At 40.4% G+C, this 26,318-nt stretch overlaps 1 protein-coding gene across 1 annotated transcript; it reads left to right on the plus strand.

The window, feature by feature from the left end:
* Positions 1 to 22,885: 22,885 nt before the first annotated feature.
* Gpbp1l2 (GC-rich promoter binding protein 1-like 2) lies at positions 22,886 to 26,312 on the plus strand. Its single transcript, NM_001408814.2, is given in 1 exon segment — positions 22,886 to 26,312. A coding segment is annotated over 1 exon segment (1,428 nt). The 5' UTR covers positions 22,886 to 23,998; the 3' UTR covers positions 25,427 to 26,312.
* Positions 26,313 to 26,318: the final 6 nt, after the last annotated feature.

Here is a 26,318-nt window from a genome sequence, read left to right on the forward strand (position 1 = left end):
TGGAGTGGATCAGCCTGAGCTTAGAGTGCTACAGAGGGCAGAGTTGGAGAATTGATGCCAGCCATTTGGAGGAGCCTGGAAGATTATGTGTGGGTCCCAGACATTGGAAGTTGCTTTGGAGACCCCAAGTTGTTCAAGATGGCAGAGCCTTGGACTATATGCTGAGGAAAACTGCTAACAGGGAGTGGAATCAGCCTAGGAGAAAGAACTTTGTGGCAGTCAACAAAGATGAAAAACTGAGTCGGAGATCTGAAGACCACTTTGGCATCATACATAGAGATGCAGAGTTTGGAGTTTGCATAGCTGGTTTTCTGTCTTGCTTTGGGGGATTACAGTTAAGTGATTGGATGAATCTCAGAAGAGACTTTGAACTTTAAACTTTTAACATTGTTGATTCTGCTATAGACTTTGGGGTCTTGGAAGCTGGACTAAATATACTTTTTAATTATGCTATGGCTAGGTATGGCCCCCATTGTCTCATGTGTTTGAACAAGCCTATGGGTCCCAGGGAGTGGAATGTTATGGTTTGAACATGCTTGGCCCAGGGAGTGGCACTATTTGGATGTGTGGGCTTGTTGCAATAGGTTTGTCACTGTGGATGTGCATTTTAAGACCCTCATCCTAGCTGACTGGAAGTCAGTATTCTACTAATAGCTTTCAGATGAAGATGTTGAACTCTCAGCTCTTCCTGTATCATGCTTGTCTGGACACTGTCATGTTACCACCTCGAAAATAATGAACTGAACCTCTGAACCTATAAGCCATCTTCAATTAAATGTTGTTCTTATAAGAGTTGCCTTGGTCATGGTGTCTGTTCACAGCAGTAAAACCCTAAATAAGACATTGACCACACATGCAAAGATTCTCAATAAAATTCTTACAAGTCATGTTCAAGAACAGCTCAAGAAGATTATATAGTGTGACACAGTTTGTTTCTTTTCAGGGATATAAGATTGTTTCAATGTAAGCATATCTCAACATAATAAAGGCTATATTTTAAGAAAGAGTGTACGCACATGCAACATAATATTAAATAGAGTAACTGAAATAATTTCCTTGAGATAAAGAACAAGACAAATGTGCCCACCCTCTCACCACTGTTACTCAATATTGTGCTTAAACTTTTATCTAGAGATATGAAATGAACAAAAGGTACTCAAACAGGAAAGGAGGTTTGCATGCAACACAATCCTGTGGTTAAAAGACCGTAAAGACCGCACCAGAAAACTCTTGGTTCTGATTAGAGTTAGATAAGTCCTTTCAGCAAACTAGATGAAATACCAGTCAATTAAATTGGTGAGAGAGAAATAAAGGGAAAAAAGCTACCCATGATAGCTTTGTAAAATATATGGGAACAAATCTAACCAAATAGGTGGATATCCTCTACAATAAAAAAAAAAAACAAAAAGAAAAACAAAACTTAAAGATATTGAAGAAGAAAAAAAAAGATATTGAAGAAGATACTAGAATACGGGAAGACCTCCCATGCTTAAGAATCGCCAGGATTAAAATTGTAAAAATCATTGCCTTGCCAAAAACTATCTAAAAATTAATGCAATTTCTGTCAAAATTTCATGCACACTCACCCCAGAACTAGGGAACTTCTAATGCAGTAGAGTTCCATTTGACATTGTCAAAAAGCTTTAGTGTTATTCCTTCACCCAACTTTCTCCCTCCACCGTACTCTTCAGTCCACCACTGCACTTAATTTCTCCTGCTCTATTATTCTCCTTTAACCTTTCAAACAACTGATCTCACCTTCCTTGCAAAACTCCGTTTCTGTTGGTCTCATAGTAAATTCCTGACTTCCACTGGTATTCCAAACGAAACACACATATCTGAAGATTCAAAGCTAACATCCAGAAATGAGAGAAACATGCAATGTCTTTATGTGTCTGAATTTTTTCAAAGCTTTATCCATTTACCTGTGTGATTTATTGTTTTCTATTTCCATCTGGCTCTGTCATTATATTCCATTATATAAATTTACCATATTTTTTATTATGAATCCACCAACTGATGGAAATCTAGGATGTTTCCGTTCCCTGGCTATTATGAGTACATCACAATGACCATGAACGAGCAGGTAACAGGACATGGAGTTGTTTGGGTATATGCCCAAAACTGGTATAGCTGGATCATGTGGTAGATCTATTTTTCCATGCTTTTGAGAACCCCCACACAGCTTACCCGAGTGGTTGTACCAATGTGCACTCCCACCAGCAGTGAATAATTAATTGAGCCCCTTTCTTGTAACCTCACAAGCATCTTCTGTCATTTGTTTTTAAATCACCATTCTCACCAGGGTCAGATGAAGTCTCCAGGTGGATTTAATTTGCATTTCCCTTACGACTAAAGATACTGAACATTTAAAAAAAAAGTTTCTCAGTCATCTGTATTTCCCTTTTTGAAAAATCCCTGTTTAGCCCCATTTTCTTTTGTTTGCTTGTTTTTGTTATTTGTGCATTCTAGATGTATTCATTTGTTAGATGTTTAGCTGGGAAAGTTCTTCTCCACACTCTGTGAGCAGCCTCTTTACTCAAATGATGGTGTTCTTTGCTGTACAGAAGCCTTTTGGCTTCATGAAGCCCTACTTATTAATTGTTGGTCTTAGTGCCTGTGCTGTCAGTGTCATCTTCGGAAAGTCCTTTCCTGTAACGATGAGTTCAAGATTATTCTTTATTTCATCTCCAGTCAGAATCAGGGTATCTGGTCTTTTGTTAAGGTCCTTAATCGATTTTGAGTTGAGTTTGAGCAGCATGGTAGATAAGGATCTATTTTTATTCTTCTACATGTAGCCATCCAGTTTGACACACTATTTGTTGAAGATGCTGTATTTTGGCTTCTTTGAAAAGAAAAAAAAAAAAACCTCAAGTGCTTATAGGTGTGTGGCCCTATATCTATTTTAGTCCACTGATCAATGAGTCTGTTTATAAGCCAATAGTATGCTGGTTTTATAACTATAGCTCTTTAACATTATTTAAAATCATGTTTTGTGATACCTCTAGTAGTTCTTTAGTAGCTTGGGATGGTTTAGGCTGTTGTGGGTAGTTTGTGTTTCCAAATGAAATCAATTTTTGCATTCTTTTTTTTTCTTTTTTCTTTTTTTTCAGAGCTGGGGACCGAACCCAGGGCCTTGTGCTTCCTAGGCAAGCGCTCTACCACTGAGCTAAATCCCCAACCCCCCAAATGAAATCAATTTTTAAAAATTTTCTTTGAAGAATTGCAATTTTGATAGGGATTGCGTTAAATCTGCTTTTGGTTTCGTGGCTATGTTTACAATATTAATCCTACCAATCCATGAGCATTTGCAGTCTTTCCATCTGCTGGTATCTACTTCAATTTCTTCCATCAATGCCTTAACATTTTTTAGTATACTAAGTCCTATTCATTTATTATCTAACTTTTATAGGCTACAATGAATGGGATTGGTTCCCTCATTTTTTTCATTATGTTTACTGAGAACAGGTTATTAACAATCATCATGTGTTAATCCTGGTACTTTGCTGTATCAGCTGTAGGAATTTTCTGGTGGAGTCCTTAAGGGCCTTTTATGTATGGGAATATACATCTGCAAATACAGATAAGTTGACTTTTTTTGCATTATCTTTATTTCCTCTGCTTATCTTATTGCTTTAGTTAAGACTTCAAATACTGTATTGAACAGGAATGGAGAGAGCAAACATTTCTGTCTTGTTCCTTTTAAGATATCTATTAGGTCCATTTGATTTACGAGGTTAGTTAGTGCTAACATTTCCCTGGTTAGTTTTTGTATGGATGACTTGTATATTGGTGCGAGTCGAGTACTGAAAGGCACATACATTGTGTTGGGGGAATCTATGACTTTTATTTATTTTGAGATAGGGTCAAATTGTGTATTCCTGGTTGGCCTAGAACTTACTATGTAGACTAGTCTGAACTCACAGAGATCTACCTGCTTCTTCCTGCCAAGTGTTGGGATTAAAGTTATGCACAACCATGGTTCAATCTATGACTTTAGATTCAGTAATGTTGATTTTATGAAACAGGTGGCCCCTGCATTACTATGTAAATGATAGTTGTAGTATCTGTTCAGTATATTTTTTCTTTAATGAATATGAAGTGTCTTTTTCTATCTTTTTTGACTAGTTTTGGTTTGGTCTATTTTGTCAGATATTAGAATAGCTACACCTGTTATTTGTTCTTTTCCTCATTTTCTTGTGTCTTATTAGTAGTAATGTTGTGATTAAATACCAAGACCAAAATAACTCTTATACAAGAAAGCATTTAACTGGGAACCTGCTTACAGTTTTAGAGGGTTATTACATGATTCTCATGGCAGGAAGCATGGCAGCATACAGGCAGGCATGCTGGAGAAGTAGTTAAGAGCTTTATATTCTGATCCATAGACAGCAGGCAGAGAGAATGACACTGGATTGGTGTGGGCTTTTCAAATCTAAAAGCATTCTCTTTTTAACACTTCTCCTCTAGCCAGGCTATACCTACTCGTCCTTTCCAAACAATTCAACTGGAGACTAAATATGGTGATTTGAATATGCTTGACACATAAGGAGTGGTATTGTTAGGAGGTGTGGCCTTGTTGGAGGAAGTGCGTCACTGTTGGGGTGGGCTTTGCAGGTCTCTTCCTGTACTCGGGCTCCACACATTATAGAAGAGAGCTTCCTTTTAGCTGCCTGAGGATACCAGTTTTCTCCTGTCTACCTTTGAATCCAAATATAGAACTCTCAGCTTCTCCCACACCAAGCCTGCCTGGAAGCTGCCATTCTCACTCCTTGATGATACTGGATTGAACCTCTGAGTCTATAAGCCAACCCCAATTAAAATGCTGCTTTTTATAAGAGTTGCGTTGGTCATGGTGTCTCTTTACAGCAATGGAAACCATAGCAAAGACACTAAGCATGCAAATATATGAGCATGTGGGTGTCATTTTCATTCAAACCACCATATCTTTGAGCATCTTTGTCCATCCTCTTACTCTAAGGAGATGTCTATTATTTATGGTGAGGTGTGCATCATGGAAGCAGCAAATAGGTGAATCCTGTTCTGCAAACCAGTCTGTTAGTCTGTATCTTGTTATTGGGGAGCAGAGACTATTAATATTAAGAGTTTTTACTGAATAAAGTTTATTCCTGCTATTTTGTTTTTGTTATGGTGGTGTTTCTTAGACCTCCTCTGTTTGTTCTGGGATTATACGTTTCTGTGACCTCTTGGTTATGCTTAATCTTTTCTTTAGACCTAAATATTCTTTCTAATATTCTCTGTGAAGCTGGCTTTCTTTAGATATAAATCCCTTAAATCTGTTTAGATTATGAACAATTTTGCTTTCTCCTTTAATTATGTCATAGTTCTATTGAGTATAGTAATTAGGCTGACATCTTAGGTGGTCTTTCAGAACTTATAAAATATAAACCAAGATGCTTCAGTTTCTAAGGATCTTAAATTTCCACAAAAAGTCAAGTAACATTCTGATTGGACTGTCTTTATATGTGATTTTTGTCTTTCTCTATTGCCGCCCTCCATAGAACTGCATTATGATACAGCTGTACCACTCTTGGGTCTATAACAAAAGGATTCTAACTCAATGCCGAGATACCTGTGCACCAATGTTTAATGAGACACAATTCATGATAACTAAGAAATGGAATGAGCCTTATGCCCATAAAAAGAGGAATGGGGAAATAAAATGTGGTACAAATACACAAAGATGATTCAATCAGAAAGAGAATGAAATCATGACATTTTCATAAAAATAGATGGAACTGGGATCATTATGTTAACTGAAATAAGCCAAACTCAGACAAATGTTGAATGTTTCCTCTCATGTGTAGAATCTGTATTTCTCTGTGTGTGTAGATCACGAAAATAGGAAGGTCCAGGAGTGAGGCCATGAAGAGGTCTTATGGAGGGTATAGGACAATGAAGACAAGGTAACGGAATTCATGGGATATGAAAAGTAGAGGGGATGCTACATAGGAGAAAAAGGAGACCACCCATGAGGGCTTGGAGGTAGGGGTGGCAGTGACTGAGAAATCAGAACAAATAATGAATGTGTTGAAATGAGATTCATTACTTTATCTGCTAGCTTTTTTTTAAAGTCTAAAAAACAGATGGTTTTCTGTGACCCTGCAAATAAGACCAAATGCACACAAGACTTACCCTGCAACTAAGACCAAATGCACACAAGACTTGTCCTTGTAAGATCATTCCATCTTGGGGCTGGAGAGATGGCTCAGCGGTTAAGAGCACTGACTGCTCTTCCAGAGGTCCTGAGTTCAAATCCCAGCAACCACATGGTGGCTCACAACCATCTGTAAAAGGGGTCCGATGCCCTCTTCTGGTCTGAAGACAGCTACAGTGTACTTGTATACATAAAATAAATAAATCTTTAAAAAAAAAAGAAAACAACTGGACTCAGAAAAAAAAAAAGATCATTCCATCTTCTGCAGTAATGCAAGCCATCATGGAGTTTCCTAACAGAGTAAAAAAAAAAAGACCAAATAAACAAAAAACACAACAAGGCAAAATGGCAACAAAACAGCCCCTGAAAGGAAAAGTGGTATGTCAAACAAATGTATTGTTTTTTTTTTAAACAAAACTCAATCACTTGATTTTACCAATGAAGACTTGGAATACTAGGGTGAAAGGCTGCCAGTTTAGAGAGGCAGAGAAAGCACCCAGCTAATCTTCCTCCTCAGAAGACCCAGTTCTAGTCCCCCTACTCCATCAGAAGGAATGCCTCTTTCTCAAAAAAACAAACAAACAAATGAAAAAAACCCTTCTTCGATCTGAATGTCCCTCCCTCCCTGCTATTTCCTGTACATCGCTTTATCCATCTTCCTGACTCCCTCTTACTCTCCATGCAATTTTTCCCTTAATAATCCTATGTTTATCTCCCTTTAACTGGTTGCTTGCTCTACCTCTGGACCTATGATTGACTCATGTTTACCATATTCAAGCAGAAAGCTCTTAGATTAAGGGTAAGGATGAGGCATACCTCAACTAAAAATAGATTCTTTACCCCAGTAAAAAAAAAAAACCACAATCTCAAGGTTCACAATTTGACCAAATATCTTGCAACAATCTATGAAGAATTATTTATTTTATATCAGAAGCAGCATCTTTTGGAGTTTTCTTTTATAACAATATTGTAGATAGTAGTTTTGGGAGGAAATCAGCTATCATAAAAGTAAAGAATACACTTTAGTAACTGTGGACAAGTTGTGGTGATGAATAGTTCCAATCCTGTTTGGCTTCGTCAATCAGGACATGGATGAAAAAAATTATTGGTTATGTCTCTCAATGAGGCAAATTATTAGCTGTGTTTATGGAAGGTGAAAGTTCTTGCAAATAAAAGAAAGTTTCAGATACATAATTTCAACATAGAATTGCTAGTCATGTCACTTAAAAAACCATGAACTATTATTTTACTGTTGAACTATAGAATTTACTCTTTCTGTTCATTGCCATTTGAATTGACAAAGAATACTCCACCCACATTTTAATGTGTATTTGTGGACAAATGTGCCACATGAGATTTTGTGTGATGGCTGGAAAGACACAGGCATAAAAGCAACCAGCCAGAGAGTATAGAATTAAAAGTTTCTGTTTTTAATGGAGAAAGAACCTTCTAAGATTCCTTTAATGAGGGTTTCAATTCAAAATGAAAGGCAACCAGATTAATGGGAGGTGAGACAAAGGCCCAAGGAGTAAGGCAGCCATGGCTAGGGCACTGGATTTAATAACATGGCTGGGAAGTGGGTGGCACTAAGTAAATAATTCACTATGAGTCATGCATGTTGTTAGTTTTACACACACTCTGTGTGTGTGTGTGTGTGAGAGAGAGAGAGAGAGAGAGAGAGAGAGAGAGAGAGAGAGAGAGAGGAGACATTTCTATGCTGGCTCTCATTCAACTGGCAATATGTCTCAGGTAGAGGAAATTAACTTCTCAAGAGCAAAGATAAAAACAGATAAAAACACATTGTGTTGCCCTATTTAACAAGAGTTTTTAGATTCATATTTGAGAATAGCACTGCCACTGCGAGACACATCAGATGTCATTACCAAAAGCACCTAAATCCCTTCCCAATTATTGAGATGCTGACGCCATATGCATTTTCTTCCTTGAGATCAAGATGTTACACTTCAGTTTCCTGGGAACCTCTGGGGCACCTGTAGAAATTAATTGCCTCTTATATTTTGATCCTTTGGGTTTGTGATTGTGATTTAGGAAGGCAGACCCAATCGTGAGTCTCAATTAAGGAAATATTTGCCGGAAATATATAGCTTCAGGGTTCTCTGTTTGTTCTCTGGCAAAACTAATCCAGCTAGTGTCTGGGGTTTTGCTCTGATAAACTCATTATAGACTGTAGATATTGTAAGAAAATGCATTTAACACACCAACCCTGTCTTAGCAATATACTATACTTCAGAATATTAGTCATTTTCTATCATAGTCAAGTGGACTGAACTGCCTAACACCTTAAGAGGATATCAGGTCACACACTGCATGTCTAAGAAAGCTACAAGTTCTAAACCTAGTCTTTACAAGACTTATTTATTTATTTACTCATTTATTATGTAAGTACACTGTCGCTGTCCTCAGACACACCAGAAGAGGGCATCGGATTCCATTACAGATGGTTGTGAGCCACCATGTGGTTGCTGGGATTTGAACTCAGGACCTCTGGAAGAGCAGCCAGTGCTCTTAACCACTGAGCCATCTCTCCAGCATTAAACCTATTTTTTGTTTTGTTTTGTTCTGAATGCAAGTCACATGGTTTCACAGTAAATGGGTGTAGACTTACAAGTGAAATTTATTACTGGAACCTCTGTACTGGAAAAGATTGGCTCACAAAGTTTTGATGGCTTCCTAAGAGCTGCAATGAAAGCAAACATAACGTAGATTGAGAGAAGTACTTCTGGAACTGAGACCCTAATAGTCATTTTACTTTTGTCCTGAGCCCTTAATGATCTGTGAGAAAATTCTAACCTGAACCCTGATCCTGGAGAGCACTGTTACCACCTTTTCCTCATAGGTCTCTCTCCAGTCCTGACCCAGCACTGACCATATACTGTCTCTTATCATTCATGCATTTGAAATTTTATATACCATGCATTCTATATTTGATATCCTATACACGTACCTTGTATATGCTATATAGTACCAAAAATGTCATCTTATAGTAGCTCTGTAGGAGACTAGAGAAGAAAACTGGGTAGGTTATAATGGAGCAGATACTGCCATGAGACCAAGGTCCATACAAACATGAGGACTTCTGTCCTAATAGAAGTTACAAAATCGTCAATACTTCCCTAGACTTACTACAAAGGACCTTCAGGACAGAGTACAGAACTATTGAGTGAATTTGATCCTATGCATGTATCTTAAATAGAGAAGGAATTCAAACAAGAATACAGAATAAAATAATCTTCCTTGATATTTCAGTGTCTTTTCTTGAAGCGGAAGCTTCAGGGTTCTGTGGAAAGTCAGTTGTGTTGGACGGGGTTTTGTTGGGGTACACATGTGAGGGAATGTTTCATTGAAGAAACAGGTGAAAGACTGAGGCAGACTCACGAAGGAACTTTTCTCTGAAGCAAACACAGGAGAAACGATGTTCTGTTAAAGCAAGCACGTGAAAGGACACATGATGAAGGATTCTTCGATAACGACACACATGTATTGATCTGCCTTGTATTGCAGTAGTTGAACTCCATTTGTAGGGACTCCACAGAGAGAAATGCAAAAAAACAAATCAAAACCAAAAACCAAAAATCAAACAAACAAACAACAAACAAACAAACAAACAAACAAAAACCCTCCTGGTGGTATGTTGTAGTTTCTTGCCACTTCTGCAAACTCTGGCTGATTGACAGAGTGATATCAGCTGAGATAGACACACATCCTGAGGCTAGACCTGTGCAGGACACATGGTGTAATATTTGGAGGATGTAAAAGGGACTTGATAGACAGTGAGGGAGGTTAAACTAGCCCTGCTTATAGAACTAGCTACACAACAGTTGTTGGTCTCCTGTCTTCGCTGATCTTCACATTGCTGAGAGAGGCACAACCAAGAACTTTTCCTGGTGTTCTTGTTGGCAGTGTTGCCTCTTGCTGATTTGTGCTGAGGCCTGGCTGTCTCTGCTAAGTAGTGCCACTGCCTCTGATTCCTGTTTGCTCTCCCAACAGCCTAACAACTGCTAGCATATCTGTAAAGTGTTTGCAAGTGGTTTGAGCTGCAGCTGCTGACTCCTGTGAACTGAACTGCCAATTTCTTGACAACACAGATGGGAGTTGCTCCAAAGAACCTTTCTAAACAGGTCCACTTTCCCTGTATCCTTTCTTTCCTGCTACCTCTGGTGGGTGGTGGGCTAAAAAGGGAGCTTAAATAAAGCATTTAAGAACCACCATTAAAAGTAAGTTTTGAAAACTTAAAGTTACATTTTTTTTGTGTGTGTGGTTTACTTTTCTTATTGGATTTTATTTATTTATTTATTTATTTATTTATTTATTTATTTACATTTCAAATGGTATCTCCTTTCCCAATTTCCTGTCTATAAACCCCTTGTCCCATCCCCTCTCCTCCTTCTTCTATGAGGGCGTTTCCCCACCCATCCACCCACCCTTTCCTGGCTCCCTACCCTGACATTCCCACTGGGGGGGACCCAGCCTTTGCAGGACCAAGGGCTTCTCCTCCCACTGGAGCCCAACAAGGCCATCCTCTGTTACTTATGCACTCGGAGCCATGGGTCTGTCCATGTGTATGTACTCTTTGGGTAGTGGTTTAGTCCCTGGGAGTTCTGGTTGGTTGGTATTGTTTTAATGGAGTTGCAAGCCCTTTCAACTCCTTCAATCCTTTCTCTAACTTCTCCAGTGGGGACCCCATTCTCATTTCATTGGTTGGCTGCTAGCATTTGCCTCTGTATTTGTCATGCTCAGGCAGAGCATCCCAGGAGACAGCTATATCGGGCTCCTCTTTCTCCACATCCTTGCCAGCATCTGTTGTCACCTGAATTTTTGATCTTTGCCATTCTGACTGGTGTGAGGTGGAATCTCAGGGTTGTTTTGGTTTGCATTTCCCTGATTATTAAGGATGTTGAACATTTCTTTAGGTACTTCTCAGCCACTCGATACTCCTCAGTTGAGAATTCTTTGATTACCTCTGTACCCCATTTTTAATAGGGTTATTTGACTCTCTGGAGTCTAACTTCTTGAATTCTTTGTATGTATTGAATATTAACCCTCTATCGGATGTAGGATTAGTAAAGATCTTTTCCCAATCTGTTGGTTGCCATTTTGTCCTAATGACAGTATCCTTTGTCTTACAGAAGCTTTGTAATTGTATGGGGTCCCATTTGTCTTTTTTTGATCTTAGAGCGTAAGCCATTGGTGTTTTGTTCAGGAAATTTTCCCCAGTGCCCATGTGTTTAAGGCTCTTCTCCAGTTTTTCTTCTAGTAGTTTGAGTGTATCTGTTTTTTTCTTTCTTCCATTTTTATTAAATTGGGTATTTCTTGTTTACATTTCAATTTTTTTCTCTTTCTCTTTCCCAGTTTCCTGTCCATCAGCCCCCTAACCCCTCCCCTCCCCTTCTATATGGGCATTCGCCTCCCTATCCACCCCCATTACTGCCCCCCCAACAATCCTGTACACTGGGGGTCCAATCTTGCCAAGACTAAGGGCTTCCCCTTCCATTAGTGCCCCAGCAAGGCTATTTACTGCTACCTATGCAGTTGGAACCCAGAGTCTATCCATGTACAGTCTTTGGGTAGTGGTTTAGTCCCTGGAAACTCTGGTTGGTTGGCATTGTTGTTCTTTTTTTTTTTTAAGATATTTTTTTTACTTACATTTTAAATGTTATTCCCCTTCCCGGTTTCCTGTCCATAAGCCCCCATTCCCTCCCCTCCCCCTCCCCCATACAGGTATTCCCCCTATACATCCTCCTTACCACTCCCCCATATTCCCCTGCACTGGGGGTCCAACCTTGGCAGGATCAAGGGCTTCCCCTTCCCCTGGTGCTCCAGCGTGGCTATTCTCTGCTACACATGCAGTTGGATCCCTGGGTCAGTCCATGTGTAGTCTTTCAGTAGTGGTTTAGTCTCTGGAAGCTCTGGTTGGTTGGCATTGTTGTTTTTATGGGGTTGCAAACTCCTTCAATTCTTTCAATCCTTCCTCTGATTCTCCCCAAGGGGGTCCTATTCTCATTTCAGTGGTTTGTTACTAGCATTGACCTCTGTATTGGACATGCTCTGGATGTGTCTCTCAGGAGAGATCGATATCCGGTTCCTGTCAGCATGCATTTATTAGCTTTATCCATCTTGTCTAATTTTGGTGACTGTGTATATATATATATATGTATATATATACACATACATACATGTGGGGCAGGATCTAAATGGCCGTTCCTTCAGTCTCTGCTCTAAACTTTGCCTCCCTATCCCCTCCTATGGATATTTTTGTTCCCCTTTTAAAGAAAGAGTGAAGCATCTGCATTTTGGTCATCCTTCTTGAGTTTCATGTGGTCTGTGTATCTTGGGTAATTCAAGCAGTTGAGCTAATATTCACTTATCAATGAGTGCATACCATGTGTGTTTTTCTGTGACTAGGTTACCTCACTCAGGATAATATTTTCTAGCTCATTCCATTTGCCTATGAATTTCATGAAGTCATTGTTTTTGATAGTTGAGTAGTGTGCCATTGTGTAGATGTACCACATTTTCTGTATCCATTCCTCTGTTGAAGGGCATCTGGGTTCTTTCCAGCTTCTGGCTATTACAAATAAGGCTGCTATGAACAGTGTATCTGGTTTTATGTGGAGGTCCTTGATCCACTGGGACTTGAGCTTTGTACAGGGTAATAAGAATGTGTCGATTTAATTGTGTTCGCAGCCTTCGCCGTGCCGCCGTCGCTCTCTAATGCCAGCGCAGCCTCTGGCTTGCTGAGTTTCAGCAAAGGGAGAAGGGGGTAAAGAAGGAGGTGCTCATACCATGGCTTGTACAAAGCAGACTGCCCGCAAATCCACTGGTGGTAAAGCACCCAGGAAACAATTGGCTACAAAAGCTGCTCTCAAGAGTGCGCCCTCTACTGGAGGGGTGAAGATACCTCATCGTTACAGGCCTGGTACTGTAGCACTCTGAGAAATCAGACGCTATCAGAAGTCCACTGAACTTCTGATTCGCAAGCTCCCCTTTCAGCGTCTGGTGCGAGAAATTGCTCAGGAGTTGTCCTACATGCAAGTACATGTTTTTAATGTTGTCTGTCTTCTGTGCTGTTCCTGTAAGTTTGCTATTAAAATACATTAAACTATATATATAAAAAAAGAATGTGTCAAATTGCATTCTTCTACATGCTGACCTCCAATTGAAACAGCACCATTTGTTAAAAATGCTATCTTTTTTCCACTGGATGGTTTTAGCTCCTTTGTCAAAAATCAAGTGACCATAGGTGTGTGTGTTTATTTCTGGATCTTCGATTCTATTCCGTTGATCTACCTGCCTGTCTCTGTACCAATACCATATAGTTTTTTATCACTATTGCTCTGTAATACTGCTTGAGGTCAGGGATGGTGATTTCCCCCAGAAGTCCTTTTATTATTGAGTATAGTTTTCAGGATCCTGGGCTTTTTGTCATTCCAAATGAATTTGCAAATTGCTCTTTCTAACTCTGTGAATTGAGTTGGAATTTTCATGAGGATTGCATTGAATCTGTAGATTGCTTTTGGCAAAATGGCCATTTTTACTATATTAATCCTGCCAATCCATGAGCAAGGGAGATCTTTTCATCTTCTGAGATCTTCAATTTCTTTTCAGAGACTTGAAGTTCTTGTCATACAGATGAAAGATCTTGGTTAGAGTCACACCGAGGTATTTTATGTTATTTGGGACTATTGTGAAGGGTGTTCTCTGGTAGAACTATTGGGGTCGCTTAAGTACACTATTATATCATCTGCAAAGAGTGATATTTTTTGCTTCTTCCTTTCCAATTTGTATCCCTTTGACCTCCTTTTGTTGTTGTTCTGGCTAGAACTTCAAGAACTATATTGAATAGGTAGGGAGAGATTGAGCATCTGTCTAGTCCCTGATTTTAGTGGGATTGCTTCAAATTGCTCTCCATTTAGTTTAATGTTATCAACTGGTTTGCTGTATATGGCTTTTACTATGTTTAGGTATGGGCCTTGAATTCCTGATCTTTCCAAGACTTTTATCATGAAGGGGTGTTGAATTTTGTCAAATGCTTTCTCAGCATCTAATGAGATGACCATGTAGTTTTTTTTTCCTTTCAGTTTGTTTATACAGTGGATTACATTGATGGATTTCCATATATTGAACCATCCCTGCATCCCTGGGATGAAGCCTACTTGATCATGATGGATGATCGTTTTGATGTGTTCTTGGATTCTTGTGTTTTTAGGAGAATTTTATTGAGTATTTTTGCATCAATATCCATAAGGGAAATTGTTCTGAAATTTTCTTTCTTTGTTGGGTCTTTGTGTGGTTTGGGTACAAGTGTAATCGTGGCTTCATAGAAGGAATTTGGTGGTGTTCCTTCCGTTTCTATTTTGTGGAATAGTTTGGACAGTATTGGTATTATGTCTTCTATGAAGGGCTGACAGAATTCTGCACTAAACCTATCTGTTCCTGGGATATTTTTTGTTGGGAGACTTTTAATGACTGCCTCTCTTTCTTTAGTAGTCATGGGACTGTTTAGATGGTTTATCATATTCTGGTTTAACTTTGATACCTGGAATCTATTTAGAAAATTGTCCATTTCATCCAGATTTTCCAGTTTTGTTGAATATAGACTTTTGTAATAGGCTCTGATGATTTTTTGAATTTCCTCAGATTCTGTTGTTATGTCTCCCTTTTCATTTCTGATTTTGTTAATTTGGATACACTCTCTGTGTCCTCTGGTTAGTCTGGCTAAGGGTTTATCTATCTTGATTTTCTCAAAGCACCAGCTCCTGGTTTTGTTGATTCTTTGTATAGTCCTTTTCATTTCTACTTGGTTGATTTCAGTCCTGAGTTTGATTATTTCCTGCTGTGTACACCTCTTGGGTATATTTGTTTCTTTTTGTCCCAGTGCTTTTAGGTGTGCTGTCAAGCTGCTAGTATATGTTCTCTCCAGTTTCTTTTTTGGAGACACTCAGAGTTAAGAGTTTTCCTCTTAGCATTGCTTTCATTGTGTCCCATAAGTTTGGGTATGCTGTGCCTTCATTATCATTAAATTCTAAAAAGTCTCAGATTTCTTTCTTTATTTCTTCCTTTACCAAGTTGTCATTGAGTAAAGCACTTTTCAGCTTCCATATGTACATGTTCTTTCTGTTGTTTTTGTTGTTATTGAAGACCACCATTAGTCCCTGGTGATCTGATAGAATACATGGGATCATTTCAATCTTTTTTGTATCTGTTTAGGCCTGATTTGTGACTGATCATATGGTCAATTTTGGAGAAGGTCCATGAGATGCTGACAAGAAGGTATATTCTTTTGTTGTAGGATGAAATGTTCTATTGATATCTGTTAAATCCATTTGGTTCATGGCTTCTCTTAGTCTGTCTATGTCTTTTTTTAATTTCTGTTTCCATGATCTGTCCATTGATGAGAGTGGGTTGTTGAAGTCTCCCACTATTATTGTGTGATATGCAATGTGTGCTTTGAGCTTTAGTAAGATTTCTTTTATGTATGTAGGTGCCCTTGAATTTGGAGCATAGATATTCAGGATTGGGAATTCATCTTGGTGGATTTTTCCTTTGATGAATATGAAGTGTCCTACCTTATTTTTTTTGATAACTTTTGGTTGAAAGTTGATGGCTACTCCAGCCTGTTTCTCTAGACCATCTGCTTGGAAAATTATTTTCCAGCCTTTTACTCTGAGATAGTTTCTTTCTTTGTCACCAAGGTGTGTTTCCTGTATGCAGAAAACTGCTGGGTCCTCTTTACGTATCCAGTCTGCTAGTCTATGTCTTTTTATTGAGGAGTTGAGTCTATCAATGTTTTAAGATATTGGGGACCAGTGATTGTTGTTTCCTGTAATTTTTGTTGTTAGGAATGGAATTATGTTTGTGTGGCTATCTTCTTTTGGGTTAGTGGAAATTAGATTAGTTTCTTAGTTTTTCTAGGGTGTAATTTCCTTCCTTGTGTTGGCGTTTTCCATCTATTATCCTTTGTAGGCCTGGATTTGTGGAAAGATCTTGTGTAAATTTGGTTTTGTCATGGAATATCTTGGTATCTCCATCTATATTGAGAGTTTTTCTGGATATAGTAGCCTGGGCTGGCATTTGTGTTCTCTTAGGGTCTGTATGGCATCTGTCCAGGATCTTCTGGCTTTCATAGTCTCTGGTGAGAAGTCTGGTGTGATTCTGATAGGTCTGCCTTTATATGTTACTTGACCTTTTTCCCTTACTGCTTTTAATATTCTTTCTTTGTTTTGTGCATTTGGTGTTTTGACTATTATGTGACAGGAGGAATTTCTTTTCTGGTCCAATCTATTCGGAGTTCTGTAAGCTTCTTGAATGTTTTTGGGCATCTCTTTCTTTAGGTTTGGGAAGTTTTCCTCTATAATTTTGTTGAAGATATTTACTGGCCTTTTAATTTGGGAGTCTTTGCTCTCTTCTATATGTATTATCCTTAGGCTTGGTCTTCTCATTGTGTCCTGGATTTCCTGGATGTTTTGGGTTAGGAGTTGGAGTTTTTCGTGTTTTGCATTTTCTTTGACTGATGTGTCAGTGTTTTCTATGGTATCTTCTGCCCCTGAGATTCTCTCTTTTATCTCTTGTATTCTGTTTGTAATGCTTGCACATATGAATCCTGATCATTTTCCTAGGTTTTCTATCTCTAGCTTGTCTCCCTTTGTTATTTCTTTATTGTTTCTATTTCCACTTTTAGATTCTGGATGGCTTTGTTCAATTCCTTTATCTGTTTGGTTGTATTTTCCTTTAATTCTTTAAGGAGTTTTTGTGTTTCCTTCTTAAGAGCTTCTACCTGTTTACCTGTGTTGTCCTGTATTTCTTTAAGGCAGTTATTTATGTCCTTCTTAAAGTTCTCTAACATCATTGTGAGTTGTAATTTTAAATCAAAATCTTGCTTTTTCTGGTGTATTTGGGTATCCAGGGCTTGCTGAGGTGGGGGAACTGGGTTCTGATGATGCCAAGTGGCCTTGATTTCTGTTGCTTAGGTTCTTGTCCCTGCCTTTTGCCATTTGCTTATCTCTGGTGTTAGTTGGTCTTGCTGTCTCTGATAGTGGCTTGACACTCCTGTAAGCCTGTGTGTCAGCACTCCTGGATACCCAACTTTCTCCCAGTGGGATTTGGGTACAGAGAACTGTGGTACTGAGTCAGTCCAAGATGGGCTCAGGCAGAAACTGTAAAGATCCTGTCTCAGACTGCTCCTAGGTTCCTGTGTCCAGAGGGCTCTAGGCAGGAATGTGAGCAGAAGTGGTGGCCTCACCTGTACTCTCAGAATAGTCAGCACTTCTGAGAATCCAGCCCTCTCACCACAGGATCTGGGTACAGAGAGCTGTGTCACAGGGTCAGCTTTGGGGGCAGGCAGAAACTGGAAGGATCCTCAAAGTTACATTTTGCATTTGGTATTTCATGTTGCTGTAAGTTAGGAGAAATACACACGTTAAATCATTAGCATAAACTCAACCATTCACATTTATGCCGTGCTCTCACACATTATTTAATTTAATGTTGAGGTCCATTCCCCTTCAATGAGTGCCTAACACCAGACAGAAAACAGCATAGGGTGGTTAGAGGAGACAGAACCCTGTCTGAACACCTTGGCATGATGTCACTGAGCCTTAGAGAGACAGGCGCAAACTCCAGGTGCTTGTCCAGAAAGTGTTTGGAGGACAAACATAGACCTTCATAGGCCATGACCTGCCATTCAAAGAAGGTTGTACTTTGCACCACTTGCCAAACTACTAAATTGTGCCTAGACTAGGAGTCCGGTCTGAGGAAATCAAACCAGGTAGGTCCCGTTCCCAGGAGCCCATGCCCCAGCTCAAAAGACAGGAGAACTCCAGGGATCTGTAAGCCTCTATCTTACAGGTAAAATTGGCCCCTGGATCAGGAAGACCATCCCCTCCCTGAAGGATATCCATGAACGAATGGATTGAAAATGTCTGTGCCTTTCTCCTTTGGGCTTATCTAGGTGACATGCCAAGAGAGGAAAATGTGGTGGCTCTGAGGCCTTTGCTGGATATTACAGAAATTTGGGCATGGTGGTTCATGTCTGTTATTTCTGAACTTAGAGGCCAAGGCAAGAGGATCATCAGTGGTTCATGTCCATTCAGGCTACTCAGTGAGCTGGAGGCTGGAGTCAGCTTAGAAGAGTCAGCAGCTGACAGAACTGAAATGTTCCAGGAGGTTAGGTGTCCAGTCAAGCATTGTTCAGATCAATGCGGGTTTCCATCTACCTCTTCCTCTTTCCCTCATTACGAATTATTTTCCTGGTATGGAAAAAAATAAAAATGAGAATTCAAAAATTTCAGACTGAGTTGCTTTCGATGAGACTAAAACCTTGGTTTGCATTTGGTTGTTCTTTGGTGGTGGTGGTGGTAGGGTACAGGTCAAGGAGGCATAGGGGTTTTTGCTTGTCACTGGAAAAGAAATATGTATCTAAAATAAGAACTTCATTCTGGTTTGTCATGCCATTCATTTGTCTTAATTAAAATCTGTAAGCATGTCTTTATTACTGCCCCCCGCCAGGCAGAACATTAGGGCCAAGAAAAGGTTGTTCAAGTGATGACTTGGAAGAGCCAGTTTCAAGCAGGTATACCTGTCTGCCAAGCTTCTGGTATCCTTGAGGGAAAGAAAGGCTCTCTCATTTCTTATAGCAGGAGATATAAAGTATTCTCCACTAGTCTCAAGCACTAATCAACACCTAAACTGTAGATGTTCTCAACCTTCCCAATGCTGACCTCTTAACACAGTTCCTCATGCTGTGATGACCCCAATCAGATAATTATCTCATTGGTACTTCATAGCCATAATTTTGCTACTTTTATGAATCATAATGTAAATATCTGATATGCAGGATATCTACCTGTTATGTAACCCCCAAAAGGGTTGAGACCCACAGGTTGAAAACTACTGACCTAAAGAGTTGATTTACCCACAACTTGGCCACACCAGATGTAGAAACGTCTTCCAACAGTGAAACAAGCATGAAAGTGAAGAGAGGAGGAAGGGGACTAGAAATGCTGCCTTTTCCCTGGGAGAGCCAGGAAGTTAAAAGTTTCTTCCTCAGGAAGGAACCCCTGCCCTCATCTTGGCGCCTTAGTTGGTGATCCGACCCTCAGGCGTGAGACAGAAGAGGTAGAAATAGTAGTGACCTGTCCTGTGTGTCTTCCCTCTGCCTGGCTTTCCAAGTCCATGAACACTGGACAGGAGGGGTGACTCTAAGTCTAGACTGAGTCTCTCGAAACTCAAAGGCAGAAGGAACCCTTCCATCCTTGCTCCAGCCCCCTGAGAATGCTCGTGGCATCTGAGTAACTGAAAGACCATCTTAGACAAAAAGTGCCTCTCCTGTTTTCTGCTTCCTGGCCCAGGACCCTCCCCTTACCCTCCTAGAAATGAACCCATTTCTAGGATTGACCATGTTCTCATGCGTCTTTTTTTTTTTCTGTTCCATTTGGCTAACTTGGTGACTAAGAAAAGTTGAACAACCGTTTTTTTTCTGAACAATCTGAAGCTGGTTCTGTGAGCAATTTCTCTCTTCCCTTTCATTCTGGGTAGTCCTGGGGTTTTCCCCTCTTCTTGAATTCTAGTTATGAATGGTTGCTGTGAAAGCAGGTGATTCGAGGCTCTCCTCTACCGAGCTGTGGGTGAGGAGCCCCAGTGACATCAGCTGCTTCTCAGCCCCTGGGGCCAGCACTTCTGTCATCTGTAGCATCGTGGAGCAATGTTTTTCACGGATGCTTTTCAGAGAAACACAGTTAGGGCCTTAGAGATGCATGTGAAACATACTCAAATGTATGCTTCATTCATTTAAAAACACTTCTAAAAAATTTGACAGCTTTTATTTATGTAAGCAATATTACTCTCACATCCCCTTCTCTCTCCTACCGAAACCCTTCCTCTTATCAATCCTTCTACTTTCAGGTTTTCCTTTAGCATGTGCAATACTGATTTTAATAAACGTCACCTTCCTGAGCATGGGTGAAGGATTATTTTAGTAAATGAGGTCAATTTATTATTAGCTACTACAGCACTAAATGAAGGACCACACTCTCATGAGTTCTGTTTTGGGCCTTCTTTCTTACTAAGATGCTGTCACTGATGCAAAAACCCTTTTGTCAGGGAACAGAGACATGAATGTTGGGTGGTAAACATCTAGTTCATATATGTAGCCTGGACATGACCCACAGGACTGTGATGATGGTTCTAGGTCAGAGGAATATGCCCGTGGCCACCTAGAGCACACAGTAGGCACTGGACAGTGGATGGGGATGTAGCTCAGTGGTAGAGCTTGTGCTCAGTGTGTGAGAGACGCTGATGTTCATTGCTGAAACCAAGAAAGAAAGAAAAACTGGCTGAACAGAAACTGACCTTCTGGGCTCTGATGGGTCAGCCAGAGGCTGCTCTCTTTAAAAAGAAAAGAAACTCTGAACTCCCTTAATTCCTGCCAGACTTTGAAGTCCTTTATTATTAGTGCTTTGATCTTCAGAAAGTTATTTATATTCTATACCCTAGTTTTCTCAACTATAAATTGGAGATAATGATAATAATAATAGTAATAATAATAATTCTTCTTACTTGCAATTAGGAAAGATTGAGAAATTTAAACACACAAAAGTCCCACCTATGTGTTTGGTCCACAGTAAATTCTCTATAAATAATAATGATTAGTCATGTCTTAGCTAAGCCTCTAGGTTGAGAAGTGGCTGAGAGAGGCAGTAATAGTACATCCTACCTGGGAGAGGAAAGTGCAGCCTTTGAAAAGCCCTAGGCCTTGACCTGGAAAGATCCACAGTGACCGTCACGGACCACCTCAAATCACATGAACGCCGCTCCACTGTGAAGATTTACAGCTGTGGGTGGCCTGAAGGAAGTTCGTAGAGCTGAGACTCTGTCACTCTTATTTCCATGCCTATTTGTCTTCTGTTGCAAAGCCAGACATGCCATAGATGCTTGGTAGAGTTGGCACTGAGGGTCTTACTTTTGGATCATTACCAAGATAACGCACCATCGGTTTTTGAGAGGGCCTTGCTCTCTAGCCTGAGCAAGCCTCAAATTCATGATCTTTGTACCTCTCTACCCTAGAGTGCCCGGGGTGACAGGTGTGTGCCAGCCACCTGGTTCTAAAAGTGCTGCTCTTGCTTGGCCATCTAGAGCTGGTTTCTTTGTAATGTGAGAGAAATTGATTTTAGACATCAGATTTCTAGTATCTCAGTGTTTACCACGATCCAAGTGTTCTAGTACGCATGAAAATGATATGGTTTTAAAACTATTTCTATTTACTGGTCATATGTGATTATACCTTGAAATATACAGATGAACATGTAACCCCTCAAGACGGGGCATCAGTGACAGACCAGATATGCCAGGGACCTGCCAGCCTCTGCCGCCCATGTGCTGGGATGGAGGGCACCACACCTGGAAAGTCAGGTGGTTCTTGGCGATTAGTCTGTTGATGTTATTGTAATGTTAATGTTTTATCTTGGCTGACTCTTTAAAGGTCGAAGTATCCACCTGTTCCATGGTTAAACCACACATAGTGAAGGGGCATCAGCGTTTTTATATGATGCTGGATTTGGCTTGCTAGACTCTCACGGAGGAGTTTTACAACTAGGTGATGTCTGCTTTGGTGTCAGGGCGATGCTAGCCACGGAGCGAGTAATAAATCGCTCTCGCACTCTCCAGTTTCTTCTGAAGAGTGTGAGATACGTTGATAGTAATTCCTCCAATGTTTTGTAGAATTCTTCTGTGAATCCATCTGATCAAAGATGTTTTTACTTGGGGAAGGTTTTAATAGTGACTCAATCTCCCCGATCCAATCTAGTTAGGTCACACATGCCTGGGAGTTTATCTATTCCATCTAATTTGTTGACATACATTTGTTTAAAAAACGGTTTCTTATTCGTTTGAATAGACTTTTTGGAGAAGATTTAGAGTCACAGAAAAGAATTCAGAAAATGCAACTGGAATTTCCTATGTGCTGTCTGTCCCCAGTCATGCCCACATAGCCTTTGCTATTACTAAGAGCCCTCTGCTGCTGTGGTCCTCTCCTTGGGAGAATGCACCCAGGGAGCATTTTGTTTGTGCTAGATTACAGCCTTCAGTTATGCACCCAGAAATAGATGTGATCTCTCTTTGGGAAGGCCTTTTGCCTTTTTGATCTTATTGTCTTAAGGTGTTTGCCCCTTTTCCCCTCTGTCAATTCCTTCCTTTGTGGGTAGACATTCTTTGGGAAAGGGGGGGTCATGATGAATTTTGATTCTCACCTCCTTGAATATTTCTTTAGTTTTAACTATTTTTTACATTTATTTTTTATCTCTGTGTCTGTGTACCTGTGTGTATGGGTGTATGCACCCCGCAGCATATTTCTGGAAGTCCGTTCTCTCCTACCGTGTGGATTCCAGGCCTCAAACTCAGGTTAACAGGTTTGCACCTTTACCCACTGAGTCATCTTACCACTCCTTTTGTGAAAACTTTGTAGTTTCTTTGTGATTCTTATGGGTATCACAGATAACATTGGTCATCACCACTGTTCTATTGCTGTGAAAGGGGCACCATGACCACGGCAACCTTATAAAGGAAAGCATTTAATTGCGACTTGCTTACAGTTGCTTAAAATTACAATAGTCAAGAGTTCTAGATTTTGGGAAGAGCTTTGTTATGGTTGTGGGCTAGTCACCTCTGCTGGTCGGAGAAGCTGGGGACGCGTCCTTAGACGCCGCGAGTTGTCCTTGACCGTAGCCCCGCCGCTGCCGGATTTGCAGACTCAAGTGGCCTTTTTAATGTTTGTGTAATGATGGAGATGGACCCAAATTAGAAAGTGATTTCTTCAATAAAGCAATAGAAGATTCTTCATATCACTTCTGGAAGCACAGTTCAGTTTTTGGGAAAGAGGAGAACAAGTGAAATACAGAAAATTAATAAGAAGAAAACCTCATTTTGGAATTCTCTTTCTCCTTGACCCTTACCTTTTCTACTTATAATTTTGCTTTGAATGTATAAATAGTAAAGACCAAAGAAATAGGATATATATTTAGGAGCTTTATACCAAGACATTTGCCTTGAAAGCTGCTATTCTGTGGCAGGAAAAATATATCAAGTTTCTGTTGGATTCCTTTTCCAAAAAACAAAACAAGACTACTTATATCTTTAGATTTTGAAGGTTAAAACCAATGAAAGCATTTATCTGCACACTGCTTTAAGCAGTTGTGTATGATAATGAGATTTCTGTTTTAAAAGCTTTTGTTGTGGATATTGTGCCACTGGAACTGGTTGTGCAGAAGCTCTATCCCAGTGCTTTACTATACAGTTTTGACCTGTCACCCTGATGACATTTCCTGTTCACACCTGAGACCACTTGTCTTTTTAGCCATGACCTTGTTATGAACAGTGTTTGCACTCCCTGTGCAGATGTCCATGTTTTGCCTATTTAAGCAACATTATAGTGCCATTACTCAAGGAAGTTGAATGAGGTGAACATAGACATAGCTTTTCCCCCTTTCCCCCCTTTTTTAAATGTAACAAATAACTTTTAATGTTCCCCTTCCCCCTTCCCCTTCCCCTTCCCCCTGTGGAAAAGTGTTGGGAACTAGGTATTGAGGATGAGCGATTGAGAGGATTCAGAGGGTGGGCCACACAGAGCTGGGCTTCTTTGTGCTTCATCACAAGGCGTGCTGCTGCCCAGGCTATTTTAGACCCTTTTTACAAGGAAACCTCGTGGAAGATACAGGTGGCAACTTGGATACAGGACCACAGAGGTGACACTCTGAGGATCCTGGCCATGAGGTTGGATGCCTCAACTTGCTGAAAAGACACTGGACCTAAATGGCGCAGCATGACTTTGTTCCTGCTTGGCTAAATTTTTCAACGCCACAGTCAGCTAAGTCATCTACAGCCACCTTTGACAAACACGGAGAGCACCTATCCCGTGGAGAAGGTAGATTTGGAATAAGCCGTCGTAGACATAATTCCTCTGATGGCTTTTTTAACAATGGACCTCTGCGGACTACAGGAGATTCTTGGCACCAACCCTCCCTATTCCGCCATGATTCTGTTGACTCTGGTGTCTCTAAGGGAGCGTATGCCGGAACCACAGGGAATCTGTCTGGTTGGCATGGCTCTTCCCGAGGTCATGATGGCATGAGCCAACGTGGTGGAGGTAGTACAGGAAACCACCGACACTGGAATGGCAGCTTCCATTCCCGGAAAGGCTGTGCCTTTCAAGAAAAAACACCAACTGAAATTAGGGAAGAGAAAAAAGAGGATAAAGTAGAAAAGTTGCAGTTTGAAGAGGAAGACTTCCCTTCTTTGAATCCAGAAGCTGGCAAACAGAATCAGCCATGCAGACCTATTGGGACCCCTTCTGGAGTGTGGGAAAATCCACCTAGTGCCAAGCAACCCTCAAAGATGCTAGTCATCAAAAAAATTTCCAAAGAGGATCCTGCTGCCGCCTTTTCCGCTGCATTTACCTCAGGATTCCACCATGCAAATGGGAACAAAGTGTCAACCATGGTCCCGAGTGTTTATAAGAACTTGGTTCCCAAGCCTGCACCACCTCCCTCTAAGCCCAACGCATGGAAAGCTAACAGAATGGAACACAAACCTGGATCACTTTCCTCCAGCCGGGAGGCTGCTTTGACCAATCCAGTTTCTGTTACTAAACCAGTGGTACTAGCTGCTGGTGTAGTTCTCAACGCTCCCAAAGAGAGTCCCTCCAGTACTACCCCTCCGATAGAGATCAGCTCCTCTCGCCTGACCAAATTGACCCGACGAACCACAGACAGGAAGAGCGAGTTCCTGAAGACTCTGAAGGATGAGCGCAATGAAGACTGCTCCCAAAGTAGAGACTGTGACAAGCTGGAGGGGCTAAGATTGGAGGGCAGCCACACACCTGAACCAAAGGAAAATGGAGAACAAGGTTGTCTTCAGAACGGGCTTTCTCTACCCATGGTAGAGGAGAGGGAGGTCCTGTCACACTCTCTAGAAGCAGAGCACAGGTTATTGAAAGCAATGGGGTGGCAGGAGTATCCTGAAAATGATGAGAGTTGCCTCCCACTCACAGAGGATGAACTCAAGGAGTTTCACACGAGAACAGAACAGCTACGAAGGAACGGGTTTGTAAAGAATGGCTTCTTACAAGGCCGTAGTTCCAGCCTGTTCTCCCCATGGAGAAGCACTTGCATTGCAGAGTGTGAGGACTCAGACACGGAAACAAGCAGCAGCGAGACGTCAGACGACGACGCCTGGAAGTAGAAGTAGAAATGCTCGCAGCTGCCCTGCCCCGCTGAGCTCGGCCTTGTGTTAGAGAATATAAAGTTCTTTCCTTTCTTCTGTTGTTGAATACTTCGTGCACAAGGGAAATAGTCATATCCCAAAGACAGAGCCATTGTCCTGCTTAGCTTTTGTTGTTCTTCCCTGTTATCTGCTCAGTAGACATTTGTGTGGTGGGAATTTCTAAGCACACACAGTACCTGTTGGGCTGTGCACAAGTGGGAGCTGTGCAGGCAAAGATGCAGGGAGGGGCGCTGCGCTGCTCAACAGCTTCTGCTCCCAGCCCTGGGCACCCAGCCTGTGCTCACACAATCATTGTCAATGACAAAGTGACTATTGAAGTTATAATTGTATTAAATTAATGCTAATAATTTGGATATTTTATTTTATTTTTGGCTGCTGGGGTAACTTAGCCCTTAACCAAGCATATGTGGTTGTTTTTGTTTGGGGTTTTTTTTTTTTTTCCTTTTTTTTGAGTACAGCTGTAAAATATTTGGATATAGGAAATGTTATTCTTGCAGCCTTGATATTCAGGGTGGATTGTAAAATATGAATTTTTGTGAGATTCAAAGATTAAGATTATTTTGATAACATTATTTACAGATTTAAAAGATGTGGTTACCACAAGTCTGTTGAGGGGAAAAACTACTGCATAAAATAACTAACGTGGAATAAATATTTTGCATCAGTTTGGATTGTCTTGTGTAAGAAATATATTTTCTTTAAAATTAGAGGGTGGATTCCTTTTTTTAGGGGAAATATTTTTAGAAATCTTGGGGAAAACTGAATTCAGGCCCACCTGTTTCTCTTTTCAGCAAAAATTCTTGATGTGGAAAAACCTGTGCAATAAATTATTAATAAACTTCAAAAAAAA

The sequence above is a fragment of the Rattus norvegicus genome, chromosome 2, assembly GCF_021556685.1.
Source record: "Rattus norvegicus strain SHRSP/BbbUtx chromosome 2, alternate assembly SHRSP_T2T, whole genome shotgun sequence".
NCBI classification, from domain to species: Eukaryota; Metazoa; Chordata; class Mammalia; order Rodentia; family Muridae; genus Rattus; species Rattus norvegicus.